The sequence below is a fragment of the Phyllobates terribilis genome, unplaced genomic scaffold (genome assembly GCF_046119375.1).
Source record: "Phyllobates terribilis strain yellow unplaced genomic scaffold, ASM4611937v1 Scaffold_12__6_contigs__length_324123572, whole genome shotgun sequence".
Lineage (NCBI taxonomy): Eukaryota > Metazoa > Chordata > Amphibia > Anura > Dendrobatidae > Phyllobates > Phyllobates terribilis.
In genome coordinates, this window is record NW_027362772.1 from 308,232,632 (window position 1) to 308,250,281 (window position 17,650).

Genomic DNA, 17,650 nt, shown 5'->3' on the forward strand with positions numbered 1-17,650 from the left:
TATTGTAAGGTTTACCCCCATCTATTGGCAGAACCAGATTATATTGCGGTTACTGACCACACTTTAATAATAGGTGATCACCTTGCATTGATAGCTTACCGGTCACCCCATATTGGTAGTTACCGGTCACCCCATATTAGTAGTTACCGATCGCCCCTTATTGGTAGTTACTGATCACCCCGTATTGGTAGTTACTGATCACCCCGTATTGGTAGTTACTGATCGCCCCGTATTGGTAGTTACTGATCACCCCTTATTGGTAGTTACTGATCGCCCCGTATTGGTAGTTACTGATCGCCACTTATTGGTAGTTACTGATCGCCCCTTATTGGTAGTTACTGATCGTCCCGTATTGGTAGTTACTGATCACCCCTTATTGGTAGTTACTGATCGCCCCGTATTGGTAGTTACTGATCGCCACTTATTGGTAGTTACTGATCACCCCATATTGGTAGTTACTGATCACCTTGCATTGATAGCTTACCGGTCGCTCCGTATTGGTAGTTACCGGTCACCCAGTATTGGTAGTTACTGATCGCCCCGTATTGGTAGTTACTGATCACCTTGCATTGATAGCTTACCGGTCGCCCTGTATTGGTAGTTACCCATCGCCCCGTATTAGTAGTTATTGATTGCCCCGTATTGGTAGTTACTGATCGTCCCGTATTGGTAGTTACCGGTCGCCCCGTATTGGTAGTTACTGATCGCCCCGTATTGGTAGTTACTGATCACCTTGCATTGATAGCTTACCAGTCGCCCCATATTGGTAGTTACCCATCGCCCCGTATTAGTAGTTATTGATTGCCCCGTATTGGTAGTTACTGATCGTCCCGTATTGGTAGTTACCGGTCGCCCCGTATTGGTAGTTACTGATCGCCCCGTATTGGTAGTTACTGATCACCTTGCATTGATAGCTTACCGGTCGCCCTGTATTGGTAGTTACCCATCGCCCCGTATTAGTAGTTATTGATTGCCCCGTATTGGTAGTTACTGATCGCCCCTTATTGGTAGTTACTGATCATCCCGTATTGGTAGTTACTGATCACCCCCATATTGGTAGTTACTGATCACCTTGCATTGATAGCTTACCGGTTGCCCCGTATTGGTAGTTACCGGTCGCCCAGTATTGGTAGTTACTGATCACCTTGCATTGATAGCTTACCGGTCGCCCTGTATTGGTAGTTACCCATCGCCCCGTATTAGTAGTTATTGATTGCCCCGTATTGGTAGTTACTGATCGTCCCGTATTGGTAGTTACCGGTCGCCCCGTATTGGTAGTTACTGATCACCTTGCATTGATAGCTTACCAGTCGCCCCATATTGGTAGTTACCCATCGCCCCGTATTAGTAGTTATTGATTGCCCCGTATTGGTAGTTACTGATCGTCCCGTATTGGTAGTTACCGGTCGCCCCGTATTGGTAGTTACTGATCGCCCCGTATTGGTAGTTACTGATCACCTTGCATTGATAGCTTACCAGTCGCCCCATATTGGTAGTTACCCATCGCCCCGTATTAGTAGTTATTGATTGCCCCGTATTGGTAGTTACTGATCGTCCCGTATTGGTAGTTACCGGTCGCCCCGTATTGGTAGTTACTGATCGCCCCGTATTGGTAGTTACTGATCACCTTGCATTGATAGCTTACCGGTCGCCCTGTATTGGTAGTTACCCATCGCCCCGTATTAGTAGTTATTGATTGCCCCGTATTGGTAGTTACTGATCGCCCCTTATTGGTAGTTACTGATCATCCCGTATTGGTAGTTACTGATCACCCCATATTGGTAGTTACTGATCACCTTGCATTGATAGCTTACCGGTTGCCCCGTATTGGTAGTTACCGGTCGCCCAGTATTGGTAGTTACTGATCACCTTGCATTGATAGCTTACCGGTCGCCCTGTATTGGTAGTTACCCATCGCCCCGTATTAGTAGTTATTGATTGCCCCGTATTGGTAGTTACTGATCGTCCCGTATTGGTAGTTACCGGTCGCCCCGTATTGGTAGTTACTGATCACCTTGCATTGATAGCTTACCAGTCGCCCCATATTGGTAGTTACCCATCGCCCCGTATTAGTAGTTATTGATTGCCCCGTATTGGTAGTTACTGATCGTCCCGTATTGGTAGTTACCGGTCGCCCCGTATTGGTAGTTACTGATCGCCCCGTATTGGTAGTTACTGATCACCTTGCATTGATAGCTTACCGGTCGCCCTGTATTGGTAGTTACCCATCGCCCCGTATTAGTAGTTATTGATTGCCCCGTATTGGTAGTTACTGATCATCCCGTATTGGTAGTTACCGGTCACCCCGTATTGGTAGTTACTGATCGCCCCGTATTGGTAGTTACTGATCACCTTGCATTGATAGCTTACCAGTCGCCCCATTTTGGTAGTTACCCATCGCCCCGTATTAGTAGTTATTGATTGCTCCGTATTGGTAGTTACTGATCGTCCCGTATTGGTAGTTACCGGTCGCCCCGTATTGGTAGTTACTGATCGCCCCGTATTGGTAGTTACTGATCACCTTGCATTGATAGCTTACCAGTCGCCCCATATTGGTAGTTACCTATCGCCCCGTATTAGTAGTTATTGATTGCCCCGTATTGGTAGTTACTGATCGTCCCGTATTGGTAGTTACTGATTGCCCCGTATTGGTAGTTACTGATCGCCCCGTATTGATAGTTACTGATCGCCCCGTATTGGTAGTTACTGATCACCTTGCATTGATAGCTTACCGGTCGCCCTGTATTGGTAGTTACCGGTCACCCTGTATTGGTAGTTACCGGTCACCCTGTATTGGTAGTTACCGGTCGCCCTGTATTGGTAGTTATTGATCGCCCCGTATTGGTAGCTATTGATTGCCCCATATTGGTAGTTAATGATCGCCCCTTATTGGTGGTTACTGATCGTCCCTTATTGGTAGTTACTGATTGCCCCGTATTGGTAGTTACTGATCGCCCCGTATTGGTAATTACTGATCACCTTGCATTGATAGCTTACCGGTCGCCCTGTATTGGTAGTTACCGGTCGCCCTGTATTGGTAGTTACCGATCGCCCTGTATTGTTAGTTATTGATCGCCCTGTATTGGTAGTTATTGATCGCCCCATATTGGTAGTTATTGATCGCCCTGTATTGGTAGTTATTGATCGCCCCGTATTGGTAGTTATTGATCGCCCTATATTGGTAGTTATTGATTGCCCTATATTGGTAGAGCCAAGACCTCGTTACTTTTGTCAGATGTTGGATCAGCATTATTCATAATTTAATGAAAAACATCAGCACCAAACAGACTGAAAGCTCCATCCGTTTTATTAATGCTTTGTGTTACAGCTCCGTGCGTTATATCCTATATGATATATGAGGAGCCGGGCAGCTTTCCCCCACGGTCCATGCACCGCAGCCTTAGTCTGCATGGAAGTGGATTATAGCTCTGTTCATCCAGATCTTTCTGATTCATGAATAATTTACCAGAAAAGACTGACCCAAAGATCAGGGACATTAGCTAGGAGTAGTAGCTATGGAGGGGAAAATCATGACTGTCAATCACAAGGAGTCGCTTCAGATTTACTTCAGTTGACAAAGGGTTAATGCAGTAATTTTTACTGATCACGTTTCTGAATGATCAGGCGTCCTGTCGGGCGCTCCGGCTTTTATCTGTCTGTCTGATGAGATTAATTAGGCCGGGAGATATTGATTAATGCCGCAGAGTTTTATCACCTAGTATGGCCGTGCCATCAGATTAACTCTTCCTGTGCCACGTACCCTTGGAGAAGGGACACCGTGTCCTTATTTCCATCAATCGGACGCTGTCTGGGCTGCTAGCAATGCTGTAGATACCAGGGTAAAATAAGTACACCCCTATAGTGCATTAGTGAGAGAGGGGCACCCGGAATAGACCTTCACTATGAGGCTGGCGGCGCCCCCTGTAGATGGGATGGTGAATAAACCCAGGAGAGGAGCCAGTGCAGCTGCCGACAGTGAAGAGATAGAAATCCCAGGAAGGGGTGCGGTGTCCCTGTGAATTTGGGGTGCTACCTGAAACCTCTTCTTTGGGGTCTCAACGTCTCACGTTGACTAGTCTCTTACCAACTGTGCGATAACAATTTCTATACTGAAGTGGTCACAGGAAGTCTTATCTGCTATACAAGAGGCTGCCTCTCCTTGCTGCACAGACTTGTTTTAGATCTACTGTTACTTTTCGCTTGTGTTTCAGTTACTGTGATGCAATAATTTTTGTGGCATTTCTGTTCCCCGTAGACATCCCTCCGAGAGTGACTCCACACTCCCTGGTCCGTTCTCCTCCATGGCCTCCAATACATACGGCTACATCTGCAGCCCCTCCGAGCTGGCAGAAGTGGACGCCGCCGATGAAGATGACGACCTGGACCTGGGAGAGCTCAGCTCCTTAAAGTCCTACAGAAAGTATTGTGAGACACCGACCTCCAGCATCAGTGATTATGAGAGCTCCGTGGCAGGGTCCCTAGTCAATGGTTGGGGGTCTGTATCGGAGGATAACTACACCAGCGCCCGCTGCAGCATGGTCAGCTCTTCAGACGGCTCCTTCCTTATGGATGCCAGCTTTGCCAAAGCTCTGGCTGTGGCAGTGGACAACTTTTGCCTTGGCATAACCCAGTCTGAGCCTGTAGGCGCAGACCGAATCTCCACTGGTGAGTATAGGCCTATAGCAGGCAATCGCTTGCATGGCAACTTCATAATATGCTTCCATAAGTTACTATGCAGGCAAGAACCGTGGCAGTCTGCATGTTCTGTACCTATGACAACACTTCTTGCCTGTTCTCTGGCCTTTTAATGGATTGTCATAGGAGCAATACATGTAACTGCTGTGGATCGGTGTAAATCTTGATGAGCCGCATGCGCACAATGTCCCAATGACGAGGCCAAACAATGGCGGCGCTCCGACAGGAAGTGTTGTCATGGGTACATACATCAATAGTACATTCTCGAGCTTCATGTTTAGGGTTTTTACACTTTTCATCCTTTTTTCTACCTCTCCTCCATACTAAATTTCCTGTGTCCTCCTGATGGACATCCCGGGCACTGGAGGGGACATTGATTTTCCTGCAGCCGCCGGTCATACTTATCAGATCGCCCCAGTTGATACAGTCAGTATTGTGATAATAGATGTATAGAAGGGAATCGCTCTACGTGTAGCCCCCCAAATATATCAGTTCAGACGTCCTTAAAGGAGAACTACCACCATTATGAACGTACGTGATGTATTCTGCGCTGTACTCTGCGTATTCCTGCCGCTACCCTTCCATTAATTATCTATTACTTTCCCACTTTTCTGCTACATTACTGATAAATTGTTCCTGTTAGTGATTGGCTGATCGCGGCTTCCATAGTAACCGTCCTGTGTACAATGTATCAGCTGATAATTGACAGCTCTGAGCTTCCAAGCACCAAACCAGCGAGAGGGTCCGGTCCCCCCCAGGGCTCATTACTCCTTACTAATTATTAGCAAGGTATTGAATCTACTTTTTTTTTAACACTCCATTAAACCTCCTCGAAAATTGGGGGGGGATTCAGTGCTTTCACGGGAGATGACCTGTGCACGGTCCCTTAGGTGGGGAATGGATGAGCTGAGCCCGTTCTTGACACGTACTTTCCTGAAACGGTTAAATAAGGTCACGGAATGAGATCTTGCCGCCATCTGTTCCCGTACGGTGTTTACACCGCCGCGTCCATCCATCGCCTCTACAAGCTGTGACTCTCCAGGGCATGCTGGGAGTTGTAGTTTGCATGAGCTGGATGACAACGGGTGGTGGATTCTAGAGCAAGCGTCTTAAATCCTTGCATTAAGAATGATGTTTAATGCCGCAATCTCCGTAGCCGCGTGCAAATCACTAGTCCGCACTATGGTTATACGTAGGCTTAATGGGGCAGAGCTGACAATCTGCATGTCACAATTCATGGAAGCCATAAAAGCGAAGCCCCAGCGCAGTAAATCCTTATGTTCTGGAACAAATCATCTTTACTCCGGCGTCCGTTAGTCACTTGGATTTACCGACGCCTTCTGGCAGCTGGAGAGTTAATTTCACATTTTTACAAACAACTTATTTATGTTCTGAGTGAAATCCTGAATTATCAGATAAAATCTGATTATTTTAAGAGGCTTTTCTGGAACATCTGTCTGTCACGGCCGCACAAAGCAAAGTGAGATTCAATGACGGCCAAGGTCAAGGAAGATTAGTATCCAGCCGCGAGTGAGGGAACCCAGCGATCAACGATCAGAGCATTGCTACCCACAGGATGGTTCAGTATATAATGAAAAGTAGGCACAAAAGAGAGAGACACGCAGAATTATTACTGCATCACATGGGAAAGACGTGCTATAAAATATGGTTTATTACCTAATGTTTTCTTACTAGGAAGAAATTAATTCTTTGCTAAACACTGCCCCCTATGTGCAAGAATGTAACTACTATAATACTGCTCCCTATGTACAAGAATATAACTACTATAATACTGCCCCCTATGGACAAGAATATAACTACTATAATACTGCCCCTATGTACAAGAATATAACTACTATAATACTGCTCCTATGTACAAGAATATAACTACTATAATACTGCTCCTATGTACAAGAATATAACTACTATAATACTGCCCGCTATGTACAAGAATATAACTACTATAATACTGCCCCCTATGTACAAGAATATAACTACTATAATACTGCTCCTATGTACAAGAATATAACTACTATAATACTGCCCCCTATGTACAAGAATATAACTATTATAATACTGCTCCCTATGTGCAAGAATATAACTACTATAATACTGCTCCCTATGTGCAAGAATATAACTACTATAATACTGCCCCCTATGTACAAGAATATAACTACTATAATACTGCTCCTATGTACAAGAATATAACTACTATAATACTGCCCCCTATGTACAAGAATATAACTATTATAATATTGCTCCCTATGTGCAAGAATATAACTACTATAATACTGCTCCTATGTACAAGAATATAACTACTATAATACTGCCCCCTATGTACAAGAATATAACAACTATAATACTGCCCCCTATGTACAAGAATATAACTACTATAATACTGCCCCCTATGTACAAGAATATAACTACTATAATACTGCCCCTATGTGCAAGAATATAACTACTATAATACTGCTCCTATGTACAAGAATATAACTACTATAATACTGCCCCCTATGTACAAGAATATAACAACTATAATACTGCCCCCTATGTACAAGAATATAACTACTATAATACTGCCCCCTATGTACAAGAATATAACTACTATAATACTGCCCCTTATGTACAAGAATATAACTACTATAATACTGCCCCTATGTACAAGAATATAACTACTATAATACTGCCCCTATGTACAAGAATATAACTACTATAATACTGCCCCTATGTACAAGAATATAACTACTATAATACTGCCCCCTATGTACAAGAATATAACTACTATAATACTGCCCCCTATGTACAAGAATATAACTACTATAATACTGCCCCTATGTACAAGAATATAACTACTATAATACTGCCCCTATGTACAAGAATATAACTACTATAATACTGCTCCTATGTCCAAGAATTTAACTACTATAATACTGCTCCTATGTACAAGAATATAACTACTATAACACTGCCCCATATATACAAGAATATAACTACTATAATACTGCCCCCTATATACAAGAATATAACTACTATAATACTGCCCCCTATATGCAACAATATAACTACTATAATATTGCCCCCTATGTACAAGATTATAACTACTATAATACTGCCCCTATGTACAAGAATATAACTACTATAACACTGCCCCATATATGCAAGAATATAACTACTATAATATTGCCCCCTATGTACAAGAATATAACTACTATAATACTTCCCCATATATACAAGAATATAACTACTATAATATTGCCCCCTATATACAAGAATATAACTACTATAATACTGCCCCCTATATGCAACAATATAACTACTATAATATTGCCCCCTATGTACAAGAATATAACTACTATAATACTGCCCCTATGTACAAGAATATAACTACTATAATACTGCCCCTATGTGCAAGAATATAACTACTATAATACTGCTCCTATGTACAAGAATATAACTACTGTAATACTGCCCCCTATGTACAAGAATATAGCTACGATAATTCTGCCCCCTATGTACAAGAATATAGCTACTATAATACTGACCCCTATGTACAAGAATATAACTACTATAATACTGCCCCTATGTACAAGAATATAACTACTGTAATACTGCCCCTATGTACAAGAATATAACTACTATACTACTGCCCCTATGTACAAGAATATAACTGCTATAATACTGCCCCTATGTACAAGAATATAACTGCTATAATACTGCCCCTATGTACAAGAATATAACTACTATAATACTGCCCCTATGTACAGGAATATAACTACTATAATACTGCTCCTATGTACAAGAATATAACTACTATAATACTGTCCCTATGTACATGAATATAGCTACGATAATATTGTCCCCATGTACAAGAATATAACTACTATAATACTGCTCCTATGTACAAAAATGTAACTACTATAATACTGACCCCTATGTACAAGTATATAACTACTATATTACTGCTCCTATGTAGAAGAATATAACTACTATAATACTGCCCCTATGTAGAAGAATATAACTACCGTAATACTGCCTCATATGTAGAAGAATATAACTACTATAATACTGCTCCTATGTAGAAGAATATAACTACTATAATACTGCCCCTATGTAGAAGAATATAACTACTATAATACTGACCCCTATGCACAAGAATATAACTACTATAATACTGCCCTTATGTAGAAGAATATAACTACTATAATACTGACCCCTATGCACAAGAATATAACTACTATAATACTGCTCCCTATGTAGAAGAATATAACTACTATAATACTGCCCCCTATGTACAAGAATATAACTACTATAATACTGCTCCTATGTAGAAGAATACAGTTAGGTCCATATATATTTGGACAGAGACAACATTTTTCTAATTTTGGTTGTAGACATTACCACAATGAATTTTAAACAAAACAATTCAGATGCAGTTGAAGTTCAGACTTTCAGCTTTCATTTGAGGGTATCCACATTAAAAATGGATGAAGGGTTTAGGAGTTTCAGCTCCTTAACATGTGCCACCCTGTTTTTAAAGGGACCAAAAGTAATTGGACAGATTAAATAATTGTACATAAAATGTTCATTTCTAGTACTTGGTTGAAAACCCTTTGTTGGCAATGACTGCCTGAAGTCTTGAACTCATGGACATCACCAGACGCGGTGTTTCCTCCTTTTTGATGCTCTGCCAGGCCTTCACTGCGGTGGTTTTCAGTTGCTGTTTGTTTGTGGGCCTTTCTGTCTGAAGTTTAGTCTTTAACAAGTGAAATGCTGCTCAATTGGGTTGAGATCAGGTGACTGACTTGGCCATTCAAGAATATTCCACTTCTTTGCTTTAATAAGCTCCTGGGTTGCTTTGGCTTTATGTTTTGGGTCATTGTCCATCTGTAGTATGAAACGACGACCAATCAGTTTGGCTGCATTCGGCTGGATCTGAGCACACAGTATGGCTCTGAATACATCAGAATTCATTCGGCTGCTTCTGTCCTGTGTCACATCATCAATAAACACTAGTGACCCAGTGCCACTGGCAGCCATGCATGCCCGCGCCATCACACTGCCTCCGCCGTGTTTTACAGATGATGTGGTATGCTTTGGATCATGAGCTGTACCACGCCTTCACCATACTTTTCTCTTTCCATCATTCTGGTAGAGGTTGATCTTGGTTTCATCTGTCCAAAGAATGTTCTTCCAGAACTGTGCTGGCTTTTTTAGATGTTTTTTAGCAAAGTCCAGTCTAGGCTTTTTATTCTTGATGCTTATGAGTGGCTTGCACCGTGCAGTGAACCCTCTGTAGTTACTTTCACGCAGTCTTCTCTTTATGGTAGATTTGGATATTGATACGCTTACCTCCTGGAGAGTGTTATTCACTTGGTTGGCTGTTGTGAAGGGGTTTCTCTTCACCATGGAGATTATTCTGCGATCATCCACCACTGTTGTCTTCCGTGGGCGCCCAGGTCTTTTTGCATTGATGAGTTCACCAGTGCTTTCTTTCTTTCTCAGGATGTACCAAACTGTACATTTTGCCACTCCTAATATTGTAGCAATTTCTCGGATGGGTTTTTTCTGTTTTTGCAGGTTAAAGTTGGCTTGTTTCACCTGCATGGAGAGCTCCTGTGACCGCATGTTTACTTCATAGCAAAACCTTCCAAATGCAAGCACCGCACCTCAAATCAACTCCAGGCCTTTTATCTGCTTAATTGAGAATGACATAACGAAGGGATTGCCGACACCTGTCCATGAAATAGCCTTGGAGTCAATTGTCCAATTACTTTTGGTCCCTTTAAAAACAGGGTGGCCCATGTTAAGGAGCTGAAACTCCTAAACCCTTCATCCAATTTCAATGTGGATCCCCTCAAATGAAAGCTGAAAGTCTGAACTTCAACTGCATCTGAACTGTTTTGTTTAAAATTCATTGTGGTAATGTCTAGAAGCAAAATCAGAAAAATGTTGTCTCTGTCCAAATATATATAGACCTAACTGTATAACTACTATAATACTGCCCCTATGTAGAAGAATATAACTACTATAATACTGCCCCTATGTAGAAGAATATAACTACTATAATATTGCCTCCTATGTAGAAGAATATAACTACTATAATGCTGCCTCCTATGTAGAAGAATATAACTACTATAATACTGCCCCCTATGTACAAGAATATAACTACTATAATACTGACCCCTATGTACAAGAATACAACTACTATAATACTGCCCCCTATGTACAAGAATATAACTACTATAATACTGCCCCTATGTAGAAGAATATAACTACTATAATACTGCCCCTATGTAGAAGAATATAACTACTATAATATTGCCTCCTATGTAGAAGAATATAACTACTATAATGCTGCCTCCTATGTAGAAGAATATAACTACTATAATACTGACCCCTATGTACAAGAATATAACTACTATAATACTGTTCCTATGTAGAAGAATATAACTACTATAATACTGCCCCTATGTACAAGAATATAACTACTATAATACTGCCCCTATGTAGAAGAATATAACTACTATAACACTGCTCCTATGTACAAGAATATAACTACTATAATACTGCCCCCTATGTACAAGAATATAACTACTATAATACTGACTCCTATGTACAAGAATATAACTACTATAATACTGACCCCTATGTACAAGAATATAACTACTATAATACTGCTCCTATGTACAAGAATATAACTACTATAATACTGCCCCCTATGTACAAGAAAATAACTACTATAATACTGACCCCTATGTACAAGAATATAACTACTATAATACTGCTCCTATGTACAAGAATATAACTACTATAATACTGCCCCCTATGTACAAGAAAATAACTACTATAATACTGCCCCCTATGTACAAGAATATACAGTGGTGTTCAAAAGTCCTGCATAGGAAAAGGATAAATTGATTTTTCAAGTTTTAAACGTTTTCTGTCGAATATCTTCGATGCTAATATGACATATTATATATGGTTCTGTTCAGAATACAATTTTGCATTCTCTCACTGTAATATTTTTAACTTTTGAAGCATTTTTGCCTGAAATTATTGCAACAATATGGGAATTGAAAGCACAACTAAATATTGTACATCTTCAGATCCAAAATTAGCCAATCACAGATGACGTTCTTGTGACCAATCAATACCTGGATATGGCAGCCAATCACATTCCATTACATTGCATCACATCTGTTGCTTTGTTGGTTTGTTTTATCTGTTGGTCTATCTAGTGAATCATACTGTAGAGCTTTATGATGGGAGCCTTCAGATTTTTGTCAGCGGAGGATCGTGTGCGAGTTGTGGTGCTACATGAAGAGGGTTATACTGGCCCCCAGATCGCAAGGAAGGTCGGCTGTAATCAGGGTACAGTCGTAAGAGTTTTTCAGAAACAGAGGCAGCTTGGAATTACCCAGGACAGGCCCAGATCTGGTCGGCCCAGAAAGTCAACTAAAAGGGAAGATAGAGTACTGATAAGAACATCCCTTGCCAATCGAAAGCTCACCTCTCCTCAGCTTCTGCGAGAATGGCAAGAAAAGTGCAATATTGAGGTATCAACATCAACTGTTAGGAAGAGATGTTTGGAAGCAGGATTGAGAGGGTGCAAGGCCCGAAAGAAGCCATTGATGACAGCCATACAAAGACAAAGGCGAAAACTGTGGGCATTGAAATATTCAAAATGGAGGAAGGAGGAGTGGGAAAAAGTGCTGTTTAGTGATGAAAGCACTTTTTGCATTTTAGGAAATGATGGCAAGTCTTATGTGAGAAGGTTTCCACATGAAGAGTACAAGCCAGAGTGTTTGAGCTTCTCTGTGAAACATCCGATGAAAGTAATGGTCTGGGGCTGTATGGCAGCCAATGGTGTTGGAAGGCTTCATATTGTGGAGGATATGGTTAATGCAAAAAAATACATAAACATCCATAATAAGAAAATGCTGCCTTCTGCTCAACACCTGTTTTCAGGGGATTAATCCTTCCAGGAAGATAATGCTCCTTGTCACAGAGCTAAGACAGTAACGGAATGGAAAAGAAAGAACAAGATGGCTACTATTGACTGGCCAGCCCAGTCCCCGGACCTCAATCCAATTGAAAATTTGTGGCACAAGGTATCAATAGAGATATCTAAAAAACAGCCAAGGTCCAAGAGAGAGTTGAATGAGTCTCTGATACAGGCCTGGAACCACATCATCACTCGTGAACATCTGCAGAAGCTTGTTCACTCAATGCCACAGAGATGCAAGTTGGTGCTCAAGAGCAAAGGCTGGCCAATAAAGTATTAGAAGCTAAAGATGCACTCAAAAGGCCCTTTTCAGGACTCTGAATTAAATAAAAAATAATAAATCTTAAAAAGTAAAATTTAAGTCTGTGTGAACTTGCATTGGAAGTTAATGAACTTCGAAACCTGTTCACCATTCTACACACTGTACTGGTGTAGGTATGGTTATGCTGTAAAAAAAATTATCAAAAATGTGCATACCATAACAATTTATACACTTGGGACATTCAAAAATGAGTATGGCATACAATGAGAAATTAAAAAAACATATATGTTCCACCAGTTTCACTGTAGAGATGCAGAAGTATGAAATATATAGTTTTCTTCATGCCTATGCAGGACTTTTGAACACCACTGTAACTACTATAATACTGACCCCTATGTACAAGAATACAACTACTATAATACTGCCCCCTATGTACAAGAATATAACTACTATAATACTGCCCCTATGTAGAAGAATATAACTACTATAATACTGCCCCCTATGTACAAGAATATAACTACTATAATACTGACCCCTATGTACAAGAATACAACTACTATAATACTGCCCCCTATGTACAAGAATATAACTACTATAATACTGCCCCTATGTAGAAGAATATAACTACTATAATACTGCCCCCTATGTAGAAGAATATAACTACTATAATACTGCCCCTATGTAGAAGAATATAACTACTATAATACTGCCCCTATGTACAAGAATACAACTACTATAATACTGCCTCCTATGTAGAAGAATATAACTACTATAATACTGCTCCTATGTACAAGAATATAACTACTATAATACTGCCCCCTATGTACAAGAATATAACTACTATAATACTGACTCCTATGTACAAGAATATAACTACTATAATACTGACCCCTATGTACAAGAATATAACTACTATAATACTGCTCCTATGTACAAGAATATAACTACTATAATACTGCCCCCTATGTACAAGAAAATAACTACTATAATACTGACCCCTATGTACAAGAATATAACTACTATAATACTGCTCCTATGTACAAGAATATAACTACTATAATACTGCCCCCTATGTACAAGAAAATAACTACTATAATACTGCCCCCTATGTACAAGAATATAACTACTATAATACTGACCCCTATGTACAAGAATACAACTACTATAATACTGCCCCCTATGTACAAGAATATAACTACTATAATACTGCCCCTATGTAGAAGAATATAACTACTATAATACTGCCCCTATGTACAAGAATACAACTACTATAATACTGCCTCCTATGTAGAAGAATATAACTACTATAATACTGCCCCTATGTACAAGAATATAACTACTATAATACTGCTCCTATGTATAAGAATATAACTACTATAATACTGCCCCTATGTAGAAGAATATAACTACTAGAATACTGCTCCTATGTAGAAGAATATAACTACTATAATACTGCCCCTATGTAGAAGAATATAACTACTAGAATACTGCTCCTATGTAGAAGAATATAACTACTATAATGCTGCCCCCTATGTACAAGAATATAACTACTATAATACTGACCCCTATGTACAAGAATACAACTACTATAATACTGCCCCTATGTAGAAGAATATAACTACTATAATACTGCCCCCTATGTAGAAGAATATAACTACTATAATACTGCCCCCTATGTACAAGAATATAACTACTATAATACTGACCCCTATGTACAAGAATACAACTACTATAATACTGCCCCCTATGTACAAGAATATAACTACTATAATACTGCCCCTATGTAGAAGAATATAACTACTATAATACTGCCCCCTATGTAGAAGAATATAACTACTATAATACTGCCCCTATGTAGAAGAATATAACTACTATAATACTGCCCCTATGTACAAGAATACAACTACTATAATACTGCCTCCTATGTAGAAGAATATAACTACTATAATACTGCCCCTATGTACAAGAATATAACTACTATAATACTGCTCCTATGTATAAGAATATAACTACTATAATACTGCCCCTATGTAGAAGAATATAACTACTAGAATACTGCTCCTATGTAGAAGAATATAACTACTATAATACTGCCCCTATGTAGAAGAATATAACTACTAGAATACTGCTCCTATGTAGAAGAATATAACGGCAGTCAATCAGGACAGGAGTCAGGTAACCCACACTTTGTACTCTTTGCTATCTATGTATTTTATTCCTGTGTCCTTATTTCTATGTGCTTTTTTCATCCACACTCACCGCCCTATCCCCCCTCCATCACCACTCATCCATATCTGCTCCTCTCTCCTTCCCTCTCCTATGTACAGCTCCCATGCTCTTTTGAATTTCCTGAAAAATCTCACTCTGTCCCATCCAAAGGTATTGCACAGGAAGCCATGTCACAAATCCAAAAACTATCTGCTCTTTCTCTTTTTACTGCTACTACTCATTTCAGGGGACATCTCTCCTAACCCCGGACCACCCTCCACCAACCTCAACCTCTCCCCCACCTCACATCGAAACCCTGCTAACCTAATTAACATCAGCTGTACTCCTTCATCTCCCTCCTTCAATTGCGCACTGAGGAATCCATGGTCTATATGCAACAAGCTTCATTTCCTGCACAATTACTTTCTGACCAACTCTCTCAATCTGCTGGCCCTCACTGAAACTTGGATCCAGGATTCTGACACTGTCTCCCCTGCTGCTATTTCTCATGGCGGCCTGCATTTTTCCCATTCCCCGAGACCTGCAAACAGACTTGGTGGTGGGGTCGGCATACTCCTGTCCCCACATTGCACCTTCCAGGTCACCCCCCCAGTACCATCACTCTCATTCCCTTATTTTGAGGTCCACACCATCAGGCTCTTCCATCCCCTCTCCCTCAGAGTAGCGGTCGTATACCGTCCCCCAGGCTCACCCACCCAGTTCCTTGACCATTTTTCTGCCTGGCTGCCACACTTTATGTCCTCAGATTTACCAACCCTTATCCTGGGAGACTTCAACATCCCCACCTCCGCATCCGCATCCCAGCTTCTATCTTTAACCACTTCTCTCGGCCTCTCACAGCTTTCAACCTCTGAGACACACAAAGATGGAAACACCCTTGATCTGGTCTTTGTCCGGCTTAGTTCAATCCCCCACCTAAATAACTCCCCTCTTCCCCTCTCTGATCATAACATTCTCTCCTTCACGCTCACAAATCCTCGCCTGCCCCAGCACACTCCCACCTATCACACATTCAGAAATCTACAAGCCATTAACCCTCATACACTTACAGACTCCCTTCACTCATCACTGTCCCCAATCTCCTCTTCTTCCTGTCCTAATCTGGCTGTAAACCACTACAATGACACTCTCAGAAGCACGCTGGACCAAGTAGCGCCCATCACCCTCAAACCTCTAAACACAGAGCAAAACAGCCCTGGCTCACACCGCAAACCCGATTTCTCCAGCGATGCTCTAGAAGTGCCGAACGGCTATGGAGGAAAACTCGGACACCAGAAAACTTTATCCACTACAAATTTATGTTAAAAACATATAACTCTGCCCTTCACCTCGCCAAACAGACCTACTTCATCACCCTGATCTCCTCACTATCCAACAACCCCAAAAAACTCTTCGATACCTTTCACTCCCTCCTCAGTCCTAAAGCGCAGGCCCCCATCACGGACATTTGTGCTGAAGACCTGGCCTCCTACTTCACAGAGAAAATAGACACCATCCGTCAGGAAATCAGCTCCCAGCCACAAAGTGCCGTGACTCCCACCCCCCCGCACATCCCCTCTGGATCCCTCTCCACATTTGACCCAGTCACAGAAGACGAAGTCTCCAGGCTCCTCTCTTCTTCTCATCCCACCACATGCACCACTGACCCCATCCCCTCACATCTACTCCAGCCTCTTTCTTGAGTCGTCACTACTCACCTAACTAAAATCTTCAACCTCTCCCTCTCTTCGGGTATCTTCCCCTCCTCCTTCAAACACTCCATCATCACTCCATTATTAAAAAAGCCCTCTCTTGACCCTTCCTGCACAAACAACTACAGACCAGTCTCCAATCTTCCCTTCATCTCTAAACTCTTGGAGCGCCTGGTCTACTCCCGCCTTACCAGCTACCTCTCCACTCACTCTCTTCTAGACCCATCACAGTCTGGCTTCCGCCCTCTACATTCTACAGAAACTGCACTCATCAAAGTAACCAATGACCTTCTGACAGCAAAACACAATGGTGACCACTCTTTGCTCATTCTTCTTGACCTCTCTGCAGCTTTTGACACCATTGACCACCACCTCCTACTCTCTACGCTCCACTCAATCGGCATAAAGGACACTGCTCTCTCCTGGTTCTCCTCCTACCTATCTGACCGCTCTTTCAGTGTATCGTTCGCTGGCTCCACTTCTTCCCCTCTTCCTCTCACTATTGGGGTTCCTCAGGGTTCAGTCCTTGACCCTCTTCTCTTCTCTCTCTACACAGCCCCAATTGGACAGACAATCAGCAAATTTGGTTTGCAGTATCATCTTTATGCTGATGACACACAACTATACACCTCATCCCCTGACCTTACCCCCGCTGTACTACAGAACACCAGTGACTGTCTGGCCGCAGTTTCTAAAATCATGTCCGCTCTCTATCTGAAACTCAACCTCTCAAAAACTGAACTTCTTCTGTTCCCGCCGTCCACTCAC

General features: G+C 41.4%; 1 protein-coding gene across 3 annotated transcripts in view; it reads left to right on the forward strand.

Moving 5' to 3' along the window:
• Window positions 1-17,650, forward strand: part of ROBO4 (roundabout guidance receptor 4) — a 174,312-nt gene that overhangs the window by 124,418 nt on the left and 32,244 nt on the right. For all 3 annotated transcript variants that reach the window (XM_073657366.1, XM_073657367.1, XM_073657368.1), the window contains exon 18: window positions 4,256-4,665. In XM_073657366.1, the coding sequence (XP_073513467.1) occupies window positions 4,256-4,665 (410 nt within the window). The remainder of the gene's footprint in view (window positions 1-4,255; window positions 4,666-17,650) is intronic.